This window comes from Rhinolophus hipposideros (assembly GCF_964194185.1).
Source record: "Rhinolophus hipposideros genome assembly, chromosome: 8".
Lineage (NCBI taxonomy): Eukaryota > Metazoa > Chordata > Mammalia > Chiroptera > Rhinolophidae > Rhinolophus > Rhinolophus hipposideros.
In genome coordinates, this window is record NC_138054.1 from 85,287,656 (window position 1) to 85,308,986 (window position 21,331).

Below are 21,331 nucleotides of genomic sequence, written 5' to 3' on the forward strand. Positions count from 1 at the left end.
AGAAAAAGAAAACTACAGGACAAGTCCAGGAGAGGAGATTATCCTACCTGAGTAACAGACATCCCAGAGGGAAGGAAGTCATTAGCAGAATCACTTTTCTGGATTGAAAGGTACACAGCACAGTGGATGAAAAGAGATCTATCTACTATACCCAAGTACATTACTGTAACATTTTAAAACACTGAGGTCAAAAAGAAGATTCTATAAGCTTTAGAAATGGAAAAGAAATCTTTCACATAAAGGATCAAAAATCAGAATAGCAGCCAGCTTCTCCATAGCAACACTGACAAAAATTGTGAAGGAAAAGGATTTCCAACTCAGCCAGACTGGCACAATGTAGCCAAAAACGACATGTTCTGATAGTTAAGGACTCAATTTACTCCCATGCACTTTTTCTCAGGAAGTTACTGGGAACTGAGGAACAAATAAAAAGAGTAAGACACGGGAATTTACGTAATCTAACTAACGTAAGCCCAACGGGAAAGGAAACTTTCAAGACCTGGTGAAGGGAAATTCCCAAACAGCAGCTATGAAGCAGCCTTGAACCACCAGTCCAGGGTTTGAAAGAAGCATCTTCAACAGGATGAAAGGTATAAAGGAGATTTACACAACCTGGTAAGTGTTTGGGGAGGAGTAACACACAAAAAAATCTCAATGACCGAAAAATGAGATAATTATTAATTCCAAGAAAAGGAAGAGCAATTATTTTCAATTAGATGGCTATGCTCTCAATAGTATTTATCCAGTCCTATCAGTACACAGCACCATCAACATATTATTTAGAAATATGGAGGTAAGCACCAAAAGAAATCAGCTGAAACCATCGAAAGGGATTATCTGTAAAGAGCAGGAAACAGAAATACACAGAAGACTGATTTTTTTGTAACCTGCTGAAACACGCACAGATATGTTACTCTAACATAGGGTATAAAATTTCTAGCACTTAGGCTTTGTGGATTAGATGTACCTGCCCAAAAGAAAACTGTTTAACCGCTACCCTACGAAGACTCCCAGCGCCTTTTGCTCACCTAGATGTACCCTTCCAATAATCTTCTGGGTGCCCACTCCTTTGGCGATCCCTGCCCACCGACGATCCACCAGCCTCATTATATTACACCTTTCTGCACACGCTTGGCTCATAATAGTCATCTGGGCACCTAGAGGTGGAGGAAAACATCAGATGAAAAAGACAAAATCCACATTTGTGATAAGATTGAAAATACAGCATTAAGAACAGGGCAGAAAGCAAGTCAACCCCAGGCTTTTGTCTGTGTGACATTATCCCTACGTAGCAGGTTTCCTGCCACACTTAGTTTAATTTTCAGTTCCACACTGAAATCTGAAACAGTGTAGAAACCTGACATTGAGGGAAAGAATATTTTCTATTTAAATGTAATAATTAAATGATATTAAAAAACTTGACCAATAGGAAGCAAAACTATCTGGAAAAAACTTCCAAAAACTCAAACTGTCTACAGATGGAAATGCTCAAGTAAGCACTACTTTACATTCAGATCCATTTTCACTGAGTATCTCTAAACATCACATTAAACTATTTTTATTTCAAACTTTGGGATGCTCTAATTTTTAAAAAACACATCATACAGTCTCTCAAAAAACTGGAACTGAATTCCCCATTCCCTGCTCCAACAACTAGATCCTCTTCCCTCTCAGGAAGCGGGCAACGAGGGTCTTCTTTCTCCTAGTGACATGTACTCACCCCCACTGGAGTTGGCCTGTGTGGAAGACACACTTCTCTAATCTTTACCTACAGAGCTAATCTCTCTCATGGACTCTAGTTCTACATTCCTGTGTGTTGGACATTTCTATCTTAAAGCCAACAGCTATAAAGCTTTCTCCCCAAATAATTCTCACGTTGGATTTCTCTCCTTGCCAATGGAATTATTTTCCTGCAATCATAAAACTTAGGCATTGTTCACTTGAGTCCTCTTCTTTTAGCCTCCTCCCACTCTCAAACTGTTCCAATCCTGTTAGTAACTTCTATGCAATTTCTGCTATTTCGGAGCCTCCTCCTTCTAACCACAGCAGTAGGCCTAGCTCATATTCTATTCCCCTTGCTAGTGGGTAATTTCTCCGGTTTCCAAACCACTCTGCAGATGTATAATTTACAGCAAGGAAATTGTTCTGACCGTAAGGTACAGAATTCTCCAGATCTGTCACTGGCTGTCACCTTCTTCGGATCACTCCTTCATTAGCTCAGATACTCAATGGCTCCTCCCTCCTCTTTGTAAGATCAGCTTCAAATCACATGGACACAGCTTCAGATCCCACCTCATCCTGGCCCAACTGTTTCCAGCTGCTATAGCCTGAATGTTTGTATCCTTCCAAAGTTCATGTTAAAACCTAATCCCCAATGTGATATTAGGAGGTAGGGCCTTCTGGGAGGCGATTAGGTCATGAGAGTGGAGCCCTCACGAAGGAGACTGGTGCCCCTAGAGGAGACCCCAGAGAGCTCCCTCACCCCTTCCACCGTGTGAGGGCCTAGAGAAGACTGCCGTTTATGAACTAGGAATTGGGCCATCATCAGACATGAATCTTCCAGCGTCTTGATCCTAGACTTTCTAGGCTCCAGAACTATGAGAAATAAATCTGTGTTATTTATAAGCCACCCAGTTTATGGTGTTGTGTTACGGCAACCCGAACAGACACAGATGACAGCCTTATATTCCAACTGCTCTAATCTAAACCCTCTACTTTACGAGGGGGAGTTTATTCCCTTTGCCACTTACTCCCTTGGACCCTCCTGTAGAGCTCCCCCTTCCCTGCTATCACTTTCTCTGAATCCCACTTATGCTTTAAGGCCCAGGTCAAGACCCACCTCCTCTCTAACTCACTGTCCTTTCCCAGTGATCTCCCCTCAAATTCAATTCCAACATTTCTTATTCATATTACTCATTAGGTAACTTCCACTTTGTGGACACTGAAAGCTCTTGCCATTTGGGGCAGGTTAGATTGAAGGAGGCCCAGCAACGATGAAGGAAAAGGGAGTCTGGGAAGGCAATCTCCTTTTCTCTTCCTCCCTCCTCACTCTACTCCACGAAAGCTAGTTACTGATATAAAGGAAGCAAGCCCGGGATGAGAAGGGTCCTCTGCACTGCCCTCCCACCTCGCCTCAAGCCTCAGCCCGAAGCCCCAGTCCTCTGCCCGTGGAGAAGCTCAGTGCAAATGCCCTTTTGAAGGCACCCCTGAGCGCCCAGTCAGTGCAAGAATGTGGTCTCTATGTGAATCCAACATGCACCTGATTGTTGAACAGTAGTTAAGAGTTCTGGAATCGAGCAGCTCAGGGGCTGAATCCAAAGTCTACTACTTGTGAACTGTGTGTGCCTAGGAGAGAGACTTCACTGCTCTCTGAGTTTCCTCATCTATAAAATAGGGATAACGGGAGAACATAGCTCACAGTGATATTCTGAAGATTGAATAAAACTGAGTAAGATGATATAATACCAAGCACCTTAGTTAATTTAGCATGAATTTGCATGGTGCTTGGCACATAGTAGGGGTTTAATAAACGCTGAGTGTTACACTAGGGTCTCTTATGCACTTTTTTCTCTCACTCATAGGGGCCCTGAGAAGCATCAGTTAGTCAGTCTTACCTTCTCACACTCAGCACAAGGCCCTGCACACAGCACTCAACAGACATTTTTAAAATTGAATAATCAGCAGATTACTTCTCCTAAGAATATACACATTTCAAGATACAATTTCTTAACGATGACTGAAACCTAGCATGTGCTCAAGTTCTTGTGGGTGAACAAATGGAGGAAAATGCACTCAAGCAGGAGCTTTTATATTTTAGGAACTCGTCCTATCTCACAGCCTTGCGTGAGACCCAGAATCAAGACTCACGAGACCACTGTCACACCCATCTGGTGCTGCCCTGTGTGTGGTCTTACTAAAAAGCAAAGAGTTGTTACTGAGAGATATGGTGCCAGTTAGTACAGGGATTACCTGAACTCTCAGGCGCGAAACTCCCTGCCTCCTGACCTGTTAAGTTCTTTAAGGGCAAGAACCATGCCCCCTACAGCCTACACTCCTCATAGCTCCTGGCAGAGTGATGCACACAGACCAGGGGGAATAATTGTTTGACCTTCACTCTACACAGCTCCTTCTTATACTCCTTACTTTTTTAAACCCACTGACTCCCCCAGAAACCCAGGATGCCAAATAAGGGGAGGTAGGAAGATATAAAGGAGACACCACAAAACACAAAACTGGTTAAGAAATTATTAAAGAAACAAACCTATCACAAACAAAAAAAGACTGGCAAGTGAAACAGTAACCCCAGGCTTACTGATTAGCAGTCCAAAGGACTACTGCCATCTTTAACGGACACCGGAGTCTCCCCTTCTCCCTGTATCAGGTCAGAAGGGTGGATGGAGAGACAAAAACACAGAAGACGGAGATGTCACCTGAGTCAACAAAGGCTTTCACAGGATGTCCATTCACTTTGCAGTTAATATAAAGCATCACTACTTGGCCAAAACTTTCCGGAGCCTCTTCCATAGCTATTGTCATGTTTTCCTCAATGTTCTGTTGCCTGTAACAAACCAAAACCAGGTACACTAAAAGCATTATTTCCATGAAGGGAAATCTGTTTCAAAGTCACATATTAAAAACAGATTTATATGTATCTTTTGCCCCAATTTGCAGCTGAGTCACAGAAATGGAAATCGGTGCCCTCTCCTGCAATATGTGATTCAGGAGGAGGCAGTGAGAATAGATGTGCAGTTAGCAGAAAATCAAAAAGCATACATATTACCCTCTTGTAAAACGACTGCATTTGTTCTCTTTACAAACTCAGAAACTCAGGAAAATAAACTTCTGGAGAGTAAGGGTCACAACCCTTTTTATCCCGTAGAATGTTAGAATTTCATGAATGCTCCAATTTTAACTGAGGGTTTTTAGGTATCTGGGTACCTTTCCTCTGTCCAGGGCATTAAAAATTGTTTGCAAATATAATACACAGATGTTTCAATGGCGTATATTGTACCTGCTGCTTAATCTCTCTACAGATTGAGTTTTCTAATCTGTAAAATGAGGATAATTCCTATTACAGGACTGCTGAAAGGTATAAAGCATCCATTATACAATGCCAACATAAGAGCAGATATTCAAAAAATGCTCAGAAAATCTCCATTTACCTACTTAGCTACCAGTTAGAAAACAACACACATTTGTATCACAGTTCACCTGGTCCATCAAATCATTTCTTCAGAAATTGAACCTATTCTAATTACCATATGAGAAAAGCATATAAAAGGAGTTCCAGCTTACTCCAATATCTCATGTCTTAATCCCCAACCTCCTTTTAAAAACATAACCAAAAACTACCAACATTAACAGACACTGGGCAGTGGCTGGGCCACTTACCTGAAGGCTGAGACCTAATAGAACAGGGTCCAAGATTTAAGTAAATTACATTGTAAACCAGGGGCTGGCAAACTACAGCCCCCAGTCTGTCTGTGGGAACACGGCCACACCATTCATTTACATACAGGTATTACCTATGGCTGCTTTGTACTGCGCTGCCAGAGCCGGGCACCAGCGACAGAGACAGTATGGCCTGCACAGCCTAAAATGTTTACTATCTAGCCCTTAACAGAAAAGGTGGGCTGACCCCTGCCCTAAACTGTAGCGCCTACCCTTTTAATAGTAATACTCTAGCCCAATTGAATTGATGGTTTCATTGGCCATTCTGTAATAAAATATTGAACTTCTCAAAAAGTCTGAGGCACACTCATTTAATTTAGACGGGCAAATATGCAAGCTATTACACCTCGGTGTACATACACCCTGTGTAATTGCTGGTGGAGCATACCAAATAAAACTTTAATAGGCATTTGATATAATTACACAGTTTTTCTCCTGTGCCATATTATTTAGAAATAACCTAAAATTAGTTGCACACTCCTGACCTTGCACTGACTCCAACCAAGGTAAGCCGCAGCAAAAAATCTTCGGCGATAATACCAATTACTTTGGCTATTCTGGGCTCTGTATACAGAGTCTCTTTACAGGCACAAGGTTTTCTCCTTTAGAAGAATGTATGCGTTACCCCGTTTTCTTTACCTCACCCCTGGAAAGAAACATAAAGCATATGGATATGCCTCATTTCACTTTTTCTCTTCCAGTCGCTAAGCGCCATGGTTTGGCCACGAGACCTCCCACACTGCCTCCCACCCCTCCTGCTTCCGGGGTTGAATGCAATTATTCTTGAGAATTATGTTGGGTTCCCTTCTAGCTGCAATGCGGTCTAGTTCAGAGAACACAAATATCTTCCTATATCTCTGGATAGATTTAACTAGTGAGATGTTTCTCAAAGACATTCATTAGTTCTGGTACAATTAATGGGGACACAAAATCAACAAAAACACAGGTGAACGGCCTGGGCTGTCAAGTGATTCTGGAGGACAATGTACGTTTCTTTGACTTCAAATGTTGTCAGAGAAATAAGAAAACCATTATGTGACTTCCAAGTTGACAGTATAATGTAGTGACAAACTCAGACTTCATTTAGTGACCAAAGATGACGACAAAGCCCCTAAAAGTAGCATCGTTAGTTATATTCTTCTTAGTTACACGAAGGCCTTCACAACTAGCAACAAAAAGTGAATCCTGGGGGGCAAAGCAGCTGTTCTTTTATTCAAAGGCACTGACTGAACGGCGTCTTGCTTGTGACTAGAGATGTGACCACGGGAGGCATGAGCATCATGATGCTGCTGAGGCCCCACCACTCAGCCTCTGATTCCTCACATTTAGGAGTAGAGCCCAGGCATCGGCGTTTTTAAAAGCTTTTCATGTGACATGAATGCAGCCTCAGGTGAGAACCACAGCATTTAAAACCTGGAGCTGGAAATGTGTCCGACAGTCTACCCAAGAACTACGCAAGGAAAGACTCAGGACTACAAGGTTGCATTTATACAGGCCTCTCTCCCTCGCTCCCTCTCCTTCTCCCCCTCCCCTTTCACCTCCCCCACCCTCCCTCGCTCTCCTGATCTAATCAAGTTCTAGCCCTGGATTTTATCAGGACTCCCGCGTTATGTGTAAGGAAAGGGATTCCAAACAGCCTGTGTAGCCAACCTAGCAGCCTCACCAAATAGGGGGCTTCTGCTCAGTTCTGAAGTCATCTGCCTGGGGCTGCTTTAATGATGAACTGTGGGCTAATCAGGGAGTCTTTATTAAGATTTTAGATGAGGAAGCCATTAAGTTAGGTACCTGGTACCTTTGCAACGTTGCATCAAAATAGAAGGAAACTAGGAAGAGAAAATAACTGAAAAGACTGAAGTTATTATCTCAAATGCAAAATAAGGAATGCACCTCAAAGCAGATGCCTAACTAACAACTGAACCCTGTAGTTTGGGAGATCTGGACTCTCTTACTCTTGACGTGAAGGTGCAATTACCTTATATCTTCTTCTATTTTTGCCTGAGCTTCAAGATCAAAAGGGTCAGCAGAAAAGAGACGAATCCTTTCTTGCTCTCTCCGGGCTCGGTCCTGCTGCTGCTCCACCAGGACCCTAGAAAATTTCTCTACAAAAATAAGGGAAACATCTTAAGTACCACTCCATTTCATTCTTTATTAGTGCTTCTCCACATCAAACAATTTCTCAAACACAACTGTAAGAGATGCAGAAAGGATGCCCCCAAATTAACAAGCAATTACATTTACTTTCTATCTGAGGCAAGACTACTTCTTCACCTAAATTTGGTGTAAAGAAATAAAGTACCTGCAAAAATCATTTAAGAAGTTATGCATCAGATTTGTTTCTGCTCAGAGATAACGACTTTTCAATTTAAATCAGTGGGGAATGACATCTGTGTGGCAGAGAAGTGACCCCACTCCTCCTGTCCCCATTGCTCTGATTGCTCTATTCCCTAGAAATAAAATAGAGCACGACGAACCCCCTTTTACTCTTTTAGTTTCATTTGCTTTCTAACACTCTCTGCCTTAAAGCAGACAAATTAAATGCAAACTACTGTTAGCCTATCTATGGTACCTGATAGGTAATAGGCAGAAAAATTAGCAAAGAGAAAATATTGCTTGCTGTAAGATATATGTCACAAGAACCTTTATTTTGCTCCTTCTTAAATGGGGGTGCATTTAAATGCATAAACTTGAATGTGCCATCATCATGGTCTCTGGCAATTAGATACGCTGTATAAGAAACTAAAGAAACCAAGATAATGGTCACATGAACTACTTACCACACACAACATGGATGAATCTAAGAAACATTCAGTTGAGTGAAACAAGCCTGACATGGGGACATACTATATGATTCCATTTACATCAAGATCAAAAATAAGCAAAACTAACCTATGATGATTCTCACAATAGTGACAGCCAATTACAAAGGGAGAAAACTGACTATGAGAGAACATGATGGAGCTTTCTGGAGTGAGAGAGAAATGTTCTGTATCTTGATTGGGGTGGTGGTTGCATGAGTTTGCCAAAGACTCAATGAACTGTATACTTAAATTCGTGTATTTCTCTGTAGGTAAATTATTACTTCAATTTAAAAAAACGGTTACTTGAGGAATGAGTTATTCTGAAATGTTTTAAAATTTAATCACAAATTTTAAACCCAAGAGTAAAATTGGAGAAATTTACAGAGAAAACTTTATTCATAAAGACAACTAAAAATAAATGTCCTGTTAAATAAAAGAATGGCTCAATTAAGCTCCCCAAAAACTGTTGGTAACAACCCTGCTATCATTAAACTTGGGGGGAGAGAGAACAAGGGGGTTCCATTTTGCCATCCAGGCTGATGGTTCTGGCCGTTTCCTGGAACTGAAAGTAATCAGCTGACTTACTGGTGTTTTCTTCAATTAAGGGTCTAATTAAATAGGTCAAAATATCAGTACCTGGGTATATGCTGCTAAAATAACTAGGGAAAAACGTGTAAATGGAAGGGGCTGGTCTACCTGGACTTCTGAACTCTCTGTAGCCCTAAAATTCTGTTGCCATTGCCAATTAACTTAGCCTTTGACATCAGCACTAATTTATCTCTCCTAGACCAACACGTATGTTCAAGGAATTACGTGACACAGTAGGCTGAACACACTAGTTAGGCCTGAGTTTCTCCATATTGGCTGTGACACAAGCACTTCACCTCAGGTCAGCCTGAAGGCTTCCAAACTGATAAGCTTACCAAGATCTCCGCTGAGCAGAGCGTCTGCCAGGGGCGGATTGCGTTCCTTCAGCAAGGACAGCTCATGGGGGTTGGCCAGCAACATGTCTCGGAGCAAGGCGGGATTGTCCAAGCCCTGAGGGGATGAAGCTATGTCTCCGGGAGATGAGTGGGACTGCTGTGCTCCCGGTGGCTGCCGCTGCCGGGAACCTGACGTGCCAGGCACAGCTATACTACGGAAGTCTATTCGGGGTAAGTCTGTTGGGGAAAATCGATTCAGTTTATTCAAACGACTCCATGAAAACAAGCATCTGAAGGAAACAGAACATTTGTTCATGCGTGGCATGTAATAGCAGCAAGCGGTAATCGGAGATGTTCTAAGGGCCCCCCCCTTGCTTTTCCTCATGCTGACTTTGAATATGAAGATTGCAGTCTGAAAGTAAACAAGAAGGAAACAAAAGTGTGTTGGGTGTAGGGGGGGGCCCACAGACAAAGGTAGTAACCCCAAATCTTTGGCTTATAAAATATCCTAGAAAAGTTTTCATTTATTTTTGTGTAAAAAACATTAAAGCTAGTCTCAACAAATGTAACTGTGTGAATTTGGATGCGGTTCTTAAAAACGTCCCGGTCTGCTTTGCCACATGCTTGGAAGAGCCCCGACACCTTGAGCAAAGAATGCCACCCATATCAAGTCAACAGCACAAATGTTAGCTGTCAAGTTCTGTGCTGCACATGTTAGCTCTTCCAATTGGCACTTTCATCTGTGTATCACTGCTGACACGTCTTAGACCCCAGGGGAGCCAGCAGGTGCAATCATTTCACAGGAGAGGAAAACAGAAGACACGGAACCCGCACAGGTTCTCGGTGCTGAGGACACCAAAAGACCTAACAGGTTTAGAAACTACAACGCCAGGTTCCGTACTTCAGGTTCAGCTGACTTTAGTAAGCAAAGGAAAATGAAAGGGGACCTTACACAAAGGACCCAAATATTGTATGAGTCCATTTATATGAAGTGTCCAGAATAGGAAAATACAGAAAGTAGACTGATGGCTGCCCAGGACTAGGAAGGAGGCTTGAGGGCAGATGGGGAATGACTGCTAATGGGAACACGGTTTCTTTTTCAGGTGATAAAATGTGCTAAAATTGGGGCGGCCGGTTGGCTCAGTTGGTTAGAACACAGTGCTCATAACACCAAGGTTGCCGGTTCGATTCCCACATGGGCCAGTGAGCTGCCCATCCCCCCCAACAACTAGATTGAAAACAACGACTTGACTTGGCGCTGATGGGTCCTGGAAAAACACACTGTTCCCCAATACTCCCCAATAAAAATTTTTTTAAAATGTGCTAATTGATTGTAGTGATGGCTGCACAACTCTGAATATACTAAAAACCACTGAACTATATCCTTCAAATGAGTGAACTATACCGTAGGTAAATGATTTCAATAAAACTGTATTTAAAAGTTTTATTTTTTTTTAAAGGAAAAGGAAAAAAACAAAAAAGTAGAGCCAGAATGAGGGCTAGGACTCAGTGAATCTACATGTCTTTAATCCCAAAGTGTTATTTAATGGTCACACTTGTCCCAAGACGGGGCTAAGCTGTTTGGACCACATATAAAGGGGATGCTTCAATTCTGCATCTTAGCATGGGTTCAACAAGCCACTTTCTTCAGACGCCCTCCGCTGGTAGCGAGTACGAGTGTGTGGGTGTGGTGTATGCCCGCATATATGCATGAACTTCCAACCAATGAAAAGGTGACGTGAATGGCATGATCTCTGTGAGGTAATCTATGCCCACCAGCAAAACATACACAGGCAGGCCTTCTTTGTGGGTTGAAAATTTTTTTTCTTCAACCCCATTACATTTATTTTGAGAGTCCATTTACTTCAGAATAATTCTGAAAAACCTGTTTCCCTTATAGACCAGATCCCATCCTCTCTTTCACCTACGGGCTCTCTTGTCCACACGGGACAGTACCAAAAAAAAAGGGAAATCTCCAGAACTAACATTCTCATCAAATTGATCAAAGGAAGATTTGGTTTTTATTGACTGGCATATCTGAACCACTCCTCTTTCTAAAGTTTAACAGTAGTCCCAAGGGGGTAATGTAACCCAAATCTGGGAGGAACAGTGCTTGATCATCTCTTATAGCCCCAGTTTCAGGCTGAATGGAAGACTGTGTTCTAAGCTGGAGTCTGTCATCACCCAGACACCTATCAGCTGTTACTGTAACTTTTAAAACCAAGTGACCTAGAGACCAAACCCTGTTTAAAGAAGTCTATCAGGAGACGGCAGGGAATGGAAAAAAACTAAGACATTTCATCAAGCAGTTCCACATTAGAACCTGACAAACTTTTGTAGATCATAAACCCCTTTGAGTATCTTAAAAATCTGGGCCCTGTCCCCGTGTAATGCACACATGCCCACACAATTGTTTATTATTTCAGGGACACAAACCTCCTAAATTCCGATGCACAGATTCCATATTATAAACACCTATTTTGGATGGAGCGTCTAAGAAAACTAAGTTTCTGTTTACATGATTAAGAGAAAGAACCTGAAGTTGGTGGTCTAGCCACTTAATGTTCATAAAACTCAGTGTAATGGAAAAAGCACCAAATTTTAATTCCTATCCCTTCACTTATTAGCTAGGTAACTTGGAAGACATTATTTAAAATCAGAGTTTCATCTGTTACTGACAATAAATTGTGAAGAGGAATCTCTTCCCTTACATCTGGCTTAAGAGATCATGTGACATGCAGGTACAAGTGCCTGACTGACTGTAAAATGCTCCCCAAAGGCCCGCCACTGAACTCCAGACGCCAAGTAGCAAAAGTCAATCAGGGTCCAGGCACATGTAGGTTCTTCCGTCCTTCCCAAGGACAGAATTACCATTGCTAACAACAGAAGCTTACATTCATAATATGTGCTGAAGGTTTTACATGTCTTTTCACATCAACTCCAGGAGTTGGGTTAATGATAGCACCTATCTTACAGATGAGGAAACTGATTTTCAGGAGTTAACTTGTCCAAGGTTACACAGCAAGCACAGGGCAAAGTCAGGATCTGTACCCTGGCAGCCTGAATCCAAAGCTAACCTAAACTGAACCACTACGCTTTGCTGATAAGCATGTACTGATTCTTATGTTATTCTGAGATGTCTTACTTGGAAAATGCACTGGAGGTCGAGGGTCTGCATTCTCCTTCTGTCGCAAAATCACAACATCTCCATCTTTCAAGCCGTAAGAAGCCAGTGATCTGTGGTTGTCTGTGAGAGGTCTTTCAGCATAGACGATCTACAACGAGAAAGATTTAACAGAACAAAGCACTGAGAAGTAACATGGGGCAAAACAGAAACACTAGTTTTCCTTTTCATCAGGTAATGTCGCTTCCTGTTCAAAACCCTCCAATGGTTTCCCATCACACCCAGAATAAAAGCCAAAGTCCTCCCTGTCACCTCTAGGCCCAAAGAACTTGGCCCCTGGCTCTCCCTCTGACCTGATCTCATACCATGATTGCCATTTCTCGAATAACGACTTCCCTTTCAAGGCTGTTTCACATGCTCCCCTCTCTCTCTGAAGAATGTCCTTTGTTCCGTCATTTTCAGGTCTCTGACCAAACATTACCTCTTCAGAGACCTTCTCTAATCACCCTCACCTCACATATTATATATTGAACAGGGCCTGTTAAATAAATAATACGCAAAGATTTGCTGAATTAAAGGACAAATGAATCTATGGAAGTAGTAGATGTAATTTTAGATTGACTTTTGAGCAGGGAGGGAATGGGAATGATTTACTCTGGGTATGCTAACTAATACTATTAAATAATGTGTCCACTACCCCTCCTCCATCCCCAGTTTTGGTGAGATAGAACTGACATATAAACACTATTAGTTTCATGAATACAACATGATGGTTTGATATTTGTATATATTGCAAAACGGTCAGCAAAATAAGTCTACTTAATATCCATCACCTCACATAGTTACACAATTGTTTTTCTTGTGATGAGAACCTTTTACTATCTTAGTAACTTCCAAACATGTGATACAGTATTGTTAACTTTAGTTACTACACCAAACATTGTATCCCAATGTGTCCATTCTTAAATCATCTTGCACACTGGCAAGTCTACAAGGTTCCCAACCCCACCCTTCTCGCATTCTTCTTTCTTTTTTACCACCCAAAGATTGATCACTCGTGTTTATGAGAGGAAGATAAAAGTGGAAGACATTCAGAAAAGAACAATTAAACACAGATGGACAAAAGGAACAAGGATGGACTACTAATAAAAATATTTTTATGACACACAAACACTGAAGAAAGCCTGAGAGCATAAATACAGGTGAAACAATGTGCTGTGGCAAGAAGAGGAACGCATGAAGGGCACACTATAATTTTACCATGAAGGAACATAAAACGTACCCTGCATCATTCATTATATACTCCAGAGGGGCATTCAGAATAGACTCAGGCTTTGAAAGGTTTTCTTCCTAACAATTCGCTTTTCACCAGGCCACATACGAACTGAGGAACTTGAGTTGTGTCCTGGCTCGCACGGGTGCCCCGTCCCTCAGCTGGTCCAGGCTTCACATTTCCCATTTGCCAAGCAAGCAGTTGGGGCTAGGTAATCATTATAGCTGCCCCTTCCAGGTCTCTCTGCTCCACTACCATTTTACAATGTTGCCTCACATGTCCTCATAGGTCTCTTAGTTAAGACTGCCTGACACAGAACCTGAAAAAGATAGGATGTAAACTGGGGAAAAAATGATCTGCCATATCTGGTCTCAGAATGTGCACCGAAAGGAGGAACAGAACTAACAGGAAACTGAATTTAGTTCCTTCCAAAAATCAAACAGTTCTGGGCATGAGCAAAAAATTGATTTGCAGAGTTTGTAGGTCCAATTATACTTTATAAGTTCTATATATGACTAGAAAAAGTATTGTTAGTTCTTCCCCTCACCTGCAGAGTTAAAACACGTTACAACAGATTTCAACCGTAATTTTATCAACCCGTTAGTGCTCTGTTATATAAGTATTTACCTCACTGTAAAAGTACGCTAGAATCGACACAGACTGTTTGCAATACAACCTGACAGTCATTTTATAACTTGTGGGATTGCTTGGAAAAACCACCATAAATCTGAAGTGACAAGTGTCGCAGGTTGAGGTGTGCAGCAAGAAAGAGGAGGCGTGCCAAGAGAAATGCCACGCAGGCAGCTCTCACAAGGTGGCATCAGCATTGTGAAGCCACCACAATGAAGGTACCAGCGATCCAAGGCCTATTCTTTAATTTCCCAGGTTCAGAAATTCAATCAGTATATTTAGAAATATACAATCAGTCGACATACCTAACTGTACTTTGAACATTTATGTACCTACAACAAGACATCAAACCCAGGAGAATCAGAAAGCTCCAGCCACAAGCTCACTGGATTCTCTTCAAGCTGGAAGTGCTACATGGAGAGCCTTATTAAAACAGCAGACAGCGGGGAGCATGAGATTTTGCTCCCGGCATATGTCGTCAGTTTGGCTCAAATAAACTCTTAGAAAAATTCAACAACCGTAAGTGAAATAAGTCAGACAGAGAAAGACAAATACCATATGATCTCACTTATATGTGGAATCTAAAGAAAAGAATAAGTGAATGAACTAATCAGAAACAGTTTTGAAGACATAGAGGAAAAACTGAGGGTTGTTAGATGGGTGGGGGGGTGGGGATAAGGGGGAAGGTGAGGGGATTAGAAAACAGGCGGTAACCACAAGATGGCCACGGGGTTTTGAAAATTAATTTGGGGAACGTAATCAATAATGTTGTAAAGATTTTGTAGGGTATCCAATGAACACGTGTCCCATTTGGGAGACCACCTCAGGGATGATGTAGATGCCTGATCACTGCACTGTACACCTGAAGCTGAACAATAATGAATGCCAACTATAATTTTACATATATATGTATGTATATGTATGTATATACTTACAAGAAGCGGAGTACAGCATTAGGAATAGACAGTGGAAATGTAATGGCTGTGTGCAATGTCAGAGGGATAGTGTGGATGGGGGAGAGGGTTCACACAGTGTGAGGGATACAAATGATAAACGTCTAAGTATTACTTTCTTTTGTGCACCTGAAACTAATAAAAAAAACACAACACAATAGCTAAAGAGATTTAACTATAAATAAATGGTCTAGAGTCACAGTACCCTTGCTCCATTTCAAATATGTCCCCAAATATATTATTAAAACGATCCTCAAGAGCGGGAAAAAAAAAAAATTCAACAACCAAAAAACAGCAGACTACCACTGAGTGAGCTTCTACGAAGAGCCAGCATCATACTAGGCTCTCATCTCCCACTTAATCCTCACATGCTCTCATTTCAGGCATTATTTGTCCCATTTTATGGAGAGGGAAACAGACATAGAGCGAGGCTACATACCTACTAAGAGAACTGGGACTGGAGCCACACCTGCCTGACTTTCAAGCCCATGTCCTTCCCTAGTACCACTTACGACTTTCCCAAACACAAGTCCCGTGTGGCCTGGTGAATTAGCTGGGCGACCTTAGCAAGAGCTATTAAGGCATCCATCACCACGAAGGGCCTATACTCACCAGGGGGATCAAAACACCGTCCACTGCTCAATGTATCCCCTGCCCTGAACACGAAGAAAGGAACACTTCCGATCCCTCCCTCTCTCTCTGGACTCCCATTTTACAGATGCCACACGCCACTCTACCGCTCAGCCAGCACATCCTTTCCTCAGAAGACAACGGCATTGCTTTTTTAAAAGAGAGCAGCTTGACCTAACAATAAAAATGTAAGATCCAGATAATCACTAACGTCAAATGTGTATGTGAAGTATGGAATATTCCTATCTGCCCCGACTTCCCAAAAATACTAGACTGGAGAACGTGGGTGAGGAGCAAACATTCTTCCCAATGACAAAGCAGTAGGTGTATTCCATTTTAATCCAAGGACACAAATGAAATAAACAAAAGCTTAAATGAAATTATCATTGCCACAGAGAACTGTTTTTTGTCAAAATAGCCTTAAGAGTCTAAGAAAGGCAATTATTTTACAGCTTAAGTCCCAGAATAAATCAGACCAATTTTCCAACTTAATATTAGTATCTACGAGACCAATGCTTTCAAATTTCTCCTACGTAGTCAAAACAAAATGAGTTTCAGTAATGGCATTGGTGATCTTTCCACCATTCATAATACTCAATTCAAAAGCTACAAAGCTCAAAATTCAAGTTTTGACAGTTATAAAAACATACAACTGGAAAAGTTATACAGCTACAGGTTTCAATCTGCAGAAGTGGCACAACTACTAGTTCTCAACCCAGGAGGCCCTCTAGAGATTGAATTCTAATCTTAATCAACATTTAACAATTAATTAATACAACTCCAAGACCTTTAAGCATGATGTCCAATGCTTTCTGGTCTCTGAATGAGCTCTTTCAATCAACAGAAATCATATTATTTCTAGCATTAGGGATGATAAAATGGCCACAAAACCCTTGGAATCACATCCGAATGGCTTCATAATAGTATCTACCATTAACTGAGAGCCCACTGTATGCCAAGTGATCTACATATTACAATCCATGTAATAGTCAGCTTGACTTTCACAACCCTTCTGGAAGATAATTTGGCAAGTTAGTAAAAGCCTTTCAAAAGACTTGGCAACTCCCTAAGAATTTATCTTGAGAAAATGATCAGAAATGAAGTCAAAGCCTTAAGTATATAGAGATCCATGGAAATGTTACTCATAACTGCTTTCAATTTTCTCCAATTCAAATACCCAGCAATAGGGAAATTGTTAAATAAACCAGTACGTCTATATCATGGTATATCACGTGACCATTAAAATTATAAATTTGAAGAATTTATAACATATGGAAAAATGCTGACAATGTCGTGTTGACTGAAGAAAGATATGAAATAAGTTCAGACCATCATGTGTAAAAGATACATTTTAACTATATAAAGGGAAAAAAGGTTAGGGAAAAAAATATGCTAAAAAGTAAACTGCGGTTATCTCTGGGTTATGAGGAAATAAGTAATTGTGTTCTTCTTTGCCCTTTCCTTTGTTACAAGTTTTCTAAAACGAATACATAGATATTTATCAGGAAGAAAATACATGAAAATTACCTGTAAAAATAAACATACAGAAAGTTTGTTTTCTGTTTCCTACAATAGAAGATAGCTACAGAAGAAAATTTCAGTTTCCACTGGTTTAAAATAGTGTCTCACAAACCGCAAATCACGCTGTGTGCAGAGCTGCCTTTCCAGGATCGTACAGTTACTGCTATTATTTGGCATTTAAATACGTCTTTCATTTGAGAGTCCTTACATGTTCTGCACCCGTTTTTTTACCACATGCCACCTACAGGGGTAAATTATAACAATGTTTCAAAAACAAGGACATTAAAGTGAAGCTAAATTCTGATAACTGTTTGAAGTTTGCCCAGCCAACTCTGCCATCAAAGCATCAAACACAGTCATGACTGGCTTCCAAGTCTACACTTGTATGAAGAGACCGAACACACCCAGCTTAAATCACACGCACAAGTAGAGATGGTTTCTATTCTAAATTTGTTATCATCGCATTATAACTACTATAATCAGACCAGAACTGTTAAAAATTAACACCTTTTCCAAGTGTATGCTTCTGCACAACTGACGCTGATGTGAAAGACTGAATTCTAAACCAGTGATCCTCGCAAGATAATTCTTTTAAGGATAAAGAAAGAAAATAGAAAATACCTGTATTTCCATTTTTCATCCTTCCTTAAATTCTATGCTGGGCCTGTTTGTAATGCACATAAGGTATTACTTCATGTATACAGTGTACTTGTAATATACATGCATATATATAATATGCGTTCGTTTGTGTATATATTTTATATACATCACAACGATGCATATTCTAAATCAGAAGGATACATCAACGAAAAAATTTGGAGACTAATGGTCTGGACACACGGTGACAGAAAAGAATAGCCAGGAACATTTAAAAATATATATTCCCTTTAGAAACGGATGTGAATGGGGAAGGTAAACAAAAGGTGAGGTAAAGAGACCAGGGGAACTATGAGAGGGAGGAAGGGAAGAAGGGTAATTACAGGAGAACCCTGGGAGGTAAAGGTGGGATGGACCTCAAGTGAGTGAAGATGTTTGTGGGCAAAAACTATAATGATGTTTACTATTATGATTTTGCGAAAGGAAATGACTCAAATGTCTAGGGTGGATACTGTTCCTGCCTGATGGGTGAGCAACTGAAAGACAACCGACCACCAGACATCTTAAAATAGATACTGTGTTAGGTTACAATGGAGCCAACAGAACAAACTTGAAAAACAGGAGCTGTTTATAGCTATGTAACACAGGCTTAGCCCTAGTTGGAGCCCAGGTTTCCATATGCTAATTTGACTTGGGATGGAAGTAAATGCCAAAATGTTGACCTAACAAATAAGAATTTGGAGTCATCCTAGTTGTTCAATTACTAGGTATTCCTAACATTCTGAGCTGGCAGAGGACAGTGCCTGCTTTCACCATACAATTATTTATTTTTCAATCTGACACCCTCTTTATTTTTTTGTTACAGCCATCTGAAAAAGTGAAGGAATAGAGACAATCTCAGTCTTTGTCTTCTTCCAAGCCCTAATAACAACAAAATCCACTTACATTTTCATTTTTTTATTTCCTTTACCAGTTGGTGATTATAACCGGCGTAATACAATAGCCAGGAAGAAGAGAGCAATGGAAAAAGCCACTTTCAAAAACTTAAGTTGATCTCCCCTCCCTACTTAAACTCCTTTCCCAGCTCTCCACTTGAGGAATTCATTGACAGAAACTGTTTCCTGAGTGTTTGTGGATTTGCTTTTTTATAGAAGTTGCAAAAAATCCCTTTCACCAATTTCTTTGTAGCTTTTGCCAGACTGCATATTTGAGTGACACTTTGTGCCCTGAAATGCTTTCTTGCTATTCAGCTTTATGCCAACGTTCTAAAGTTCACAGTGTAAAGGAACCATACTCACTTCTGAAGAAAATATTGACCCATTTGTTTACTATAACACAGGGCAGAACAAGCAGTAGTTGGGCAATAGTTTATGGAACTATTTCATAACTGCAGTAGGAAATCAAGATTTACATTCTGGGGCTTTGGAGGACGTCTACAATTTTCTTAATATTTAAACTATGTCTTCCAAGGTCTGCTCATCAAGTCAGGATTTAACTGCTACAGTATGAAGGGCACAGTGTTACTGTCACTAATTCTGTTTGGGGGCAGCCCCAAAGCATTTTGAGAATAAATTACTTTGCTTATTTAAAATGTAAGAGCAGCTTAACTTCTACCGAGCAGGGTAGGGAAATGAAAGAAGCAAATCACACCGAGAAGATACTAGGCCCAATTAAAGCAAATATCCTCACAAAGCACTTTGAAGTGACCCAAACTCTGAATTGTGATCTGAAAGAAAGAGCGATTTGGGCCCATTACCAGGGAAGAAACCAGAGAAACCAATAGGTTGAGTTGCACTAATAAGTGCTTTTTAAAAAAAAAAAAAAAAGAATTTAACCAGAAACCAACGTGGAAGGGAAAAGGGCTAGAGCACATCCAAAGGCCTCGAAAAAAGGGTAGTGCCAGTCTCAAACTTTTTCCTTCACTCAGAGCGCAAATCTGCACATTTCAAGGTAAATCGTGTTTACTCACACAGGAACCCTCTCCCCAAAAGCAGATGAACGTCTATCTACCCGCGGTCTCAACTGGTATTTCTGGGTGGGGAAGCAGGATGCGTGAACTCTTGCAAACCTAGGGCTTCTTCTTAGGTCCACGACAGCCCGAACTGGGGATATCGGCGAGACGGGGCCAAGACCCAGAAGGTGGGGCAGGCCGCCCAGCCACAGTCCCCGAGCCCCTCGAGCTGCTCCGGGAGCGTCTACGGTCAGGTCCTCCCCGCTCCCCGCGAGGACCCCACGCCAAGCGCGGCGTGTGCGGGGGCAGCTGCCGATTCCAGCTCCCTCCCGGATGCGGGGGCGAGCTGGGAATGGCCGTCCTGCTCCCTCCACCCCCAATTCTCCAGCAGCAGCAAAGGGAGGACGTGAGGCCCCGAAGCGGGAGGGCTAGCTCCGGAAAGAGGCCCCGCTCGCTGCCCGGCGTACCTGGCTCTCGGCTGCGGGGATGCCGGACTCGAGTTCACACAGCGCGCGGAAGTTGTGCAGCTCGAAGTCGGCGTCGACCTGGAGGGAAAAGGTCACCTCGGAGAGGTCCCTCCGCACACAGTACACGGTGAGCAGCATGGCCCGGGCCCGACCCAGCTCGGCTCGGCTCGGCTCGGCCCGGCTTCAGCGCAGGGATGCGGGTGGCGGCGGGGCCTGGCTCGAGCTGCAGGCGGACGGCGCCGGCTGCTTGCTCGCCGGCTCGCTCCTTCCCTCCCTCACACACGCTCAGTGACTCCCTCCCTCCCTCCCTCACCAGCGAGCACAGCCGCCGCCACCCGCCCGCGAGTCCGCCAGCCTGCCTGCCGGCCTGCCTCCCGCCCCTGCCGCCAAGCGCCGCGGCCGCCCCGCGCCCCGCCCCGCCGCAACGCGGCTGCCGTAAAGCCCGCCTCGACCTCTCACGCCTTCGCGACGCAGCTGAGGGGCGGGGCCGGGGAGGGAGGCTGGGCGGGGCCGGGGAGGGAGGCGGGGCGGGGCCGGGGAGGGAGGCGGGGCGGGGCCGGGGAGGGAGGCGGGGCGGGGCCGGGGAGGGAGGCGGGGCGGGGCCGGGGAGGGAGGCGGGAAGCCACAGAGTTTCGGAGGGGTGGGTACGAGACGGGAGACGCAGGAAGGACGAGAGTAAGGAGAGGAATGAAGATACAGTGTATTAATTGATTGATGTAATAGTCTGTGGGAGATTCCACAATCTCATTTATTCATCCGGTAGGCATTTATTAAGCGCCACCACGTGGATACAAAGCTGCATAAAAATACCAGTCTTCGCCTTTAAGAAACCGAAGCTAGGACAATCGACTGAGAACTAAGCCCACAGTTCTAAAACATATTTTCCGAAGTAGAGATTGAGGCTCAGAGAGATTAATTCACTTCCTGTCCCGATGATTTAGAGTGAAAACCAAATTCATCGTCCTGCCTCGTCTACAGAAGCCCCGTTCGCTCTGGCCCGTCTTCCTCTCCAG

The 21,331-nt window shown here is 42.5% G+C and overlaps 1 protein-coding gene across 6 annotated transcripts in view; it reads right to left on the reverse strand.

Moving 5' to 3' along the window:
- DDI2 (DNA damage inducible 1 homolog 2) overlaps window positions 1-20,682 on the reverse strand; it is a 41,909-nt gene extending 21,227 nt beyond the window's left edge. The window contains exons 1-6 of one of the 6 annotated variants that reach the window (XR_013993735.1): window positions 20,319-20,597; window positions 12,318-12,447; window positions 9,173-9,409; window positions 7,424-7,550; window positions 4,431-4,558; window positions 1,029-1,157 (exon numbers count right to left, since the gene is read on the reverse strand). Coding sequence is in view for 4 of the 6 variants with exons in the window: in XM_081055422.1 (XP_080911548.1) it covers window positions 1,029-1,157; window positions 4,431-4,558; window positions 7,424-7,550; window positions 9,173-9,409; window positions 12,318-12,447; window positions 20,319-20,456 (889 nt within the window). In the remaining 2 variants the exon portion in view is untranslated. Of the gene's footprint in view, window positions 1-1,028; window positions 1,158-4,430; window positions 4,559-7,423; window positions 7,551-9,172; window positions 9,410-12,317; window positions 12,448-20,318 lie in introns of those variants that run through there. The other 5 variants (XM_081055422.1, XM_081055425.1, XM_081055426.1 and 2 more) reach the window with 5 other exon arrangements.
- Between the last annotated feature and the right edge of the window lie 649 nt (window positions 20,683-21,331).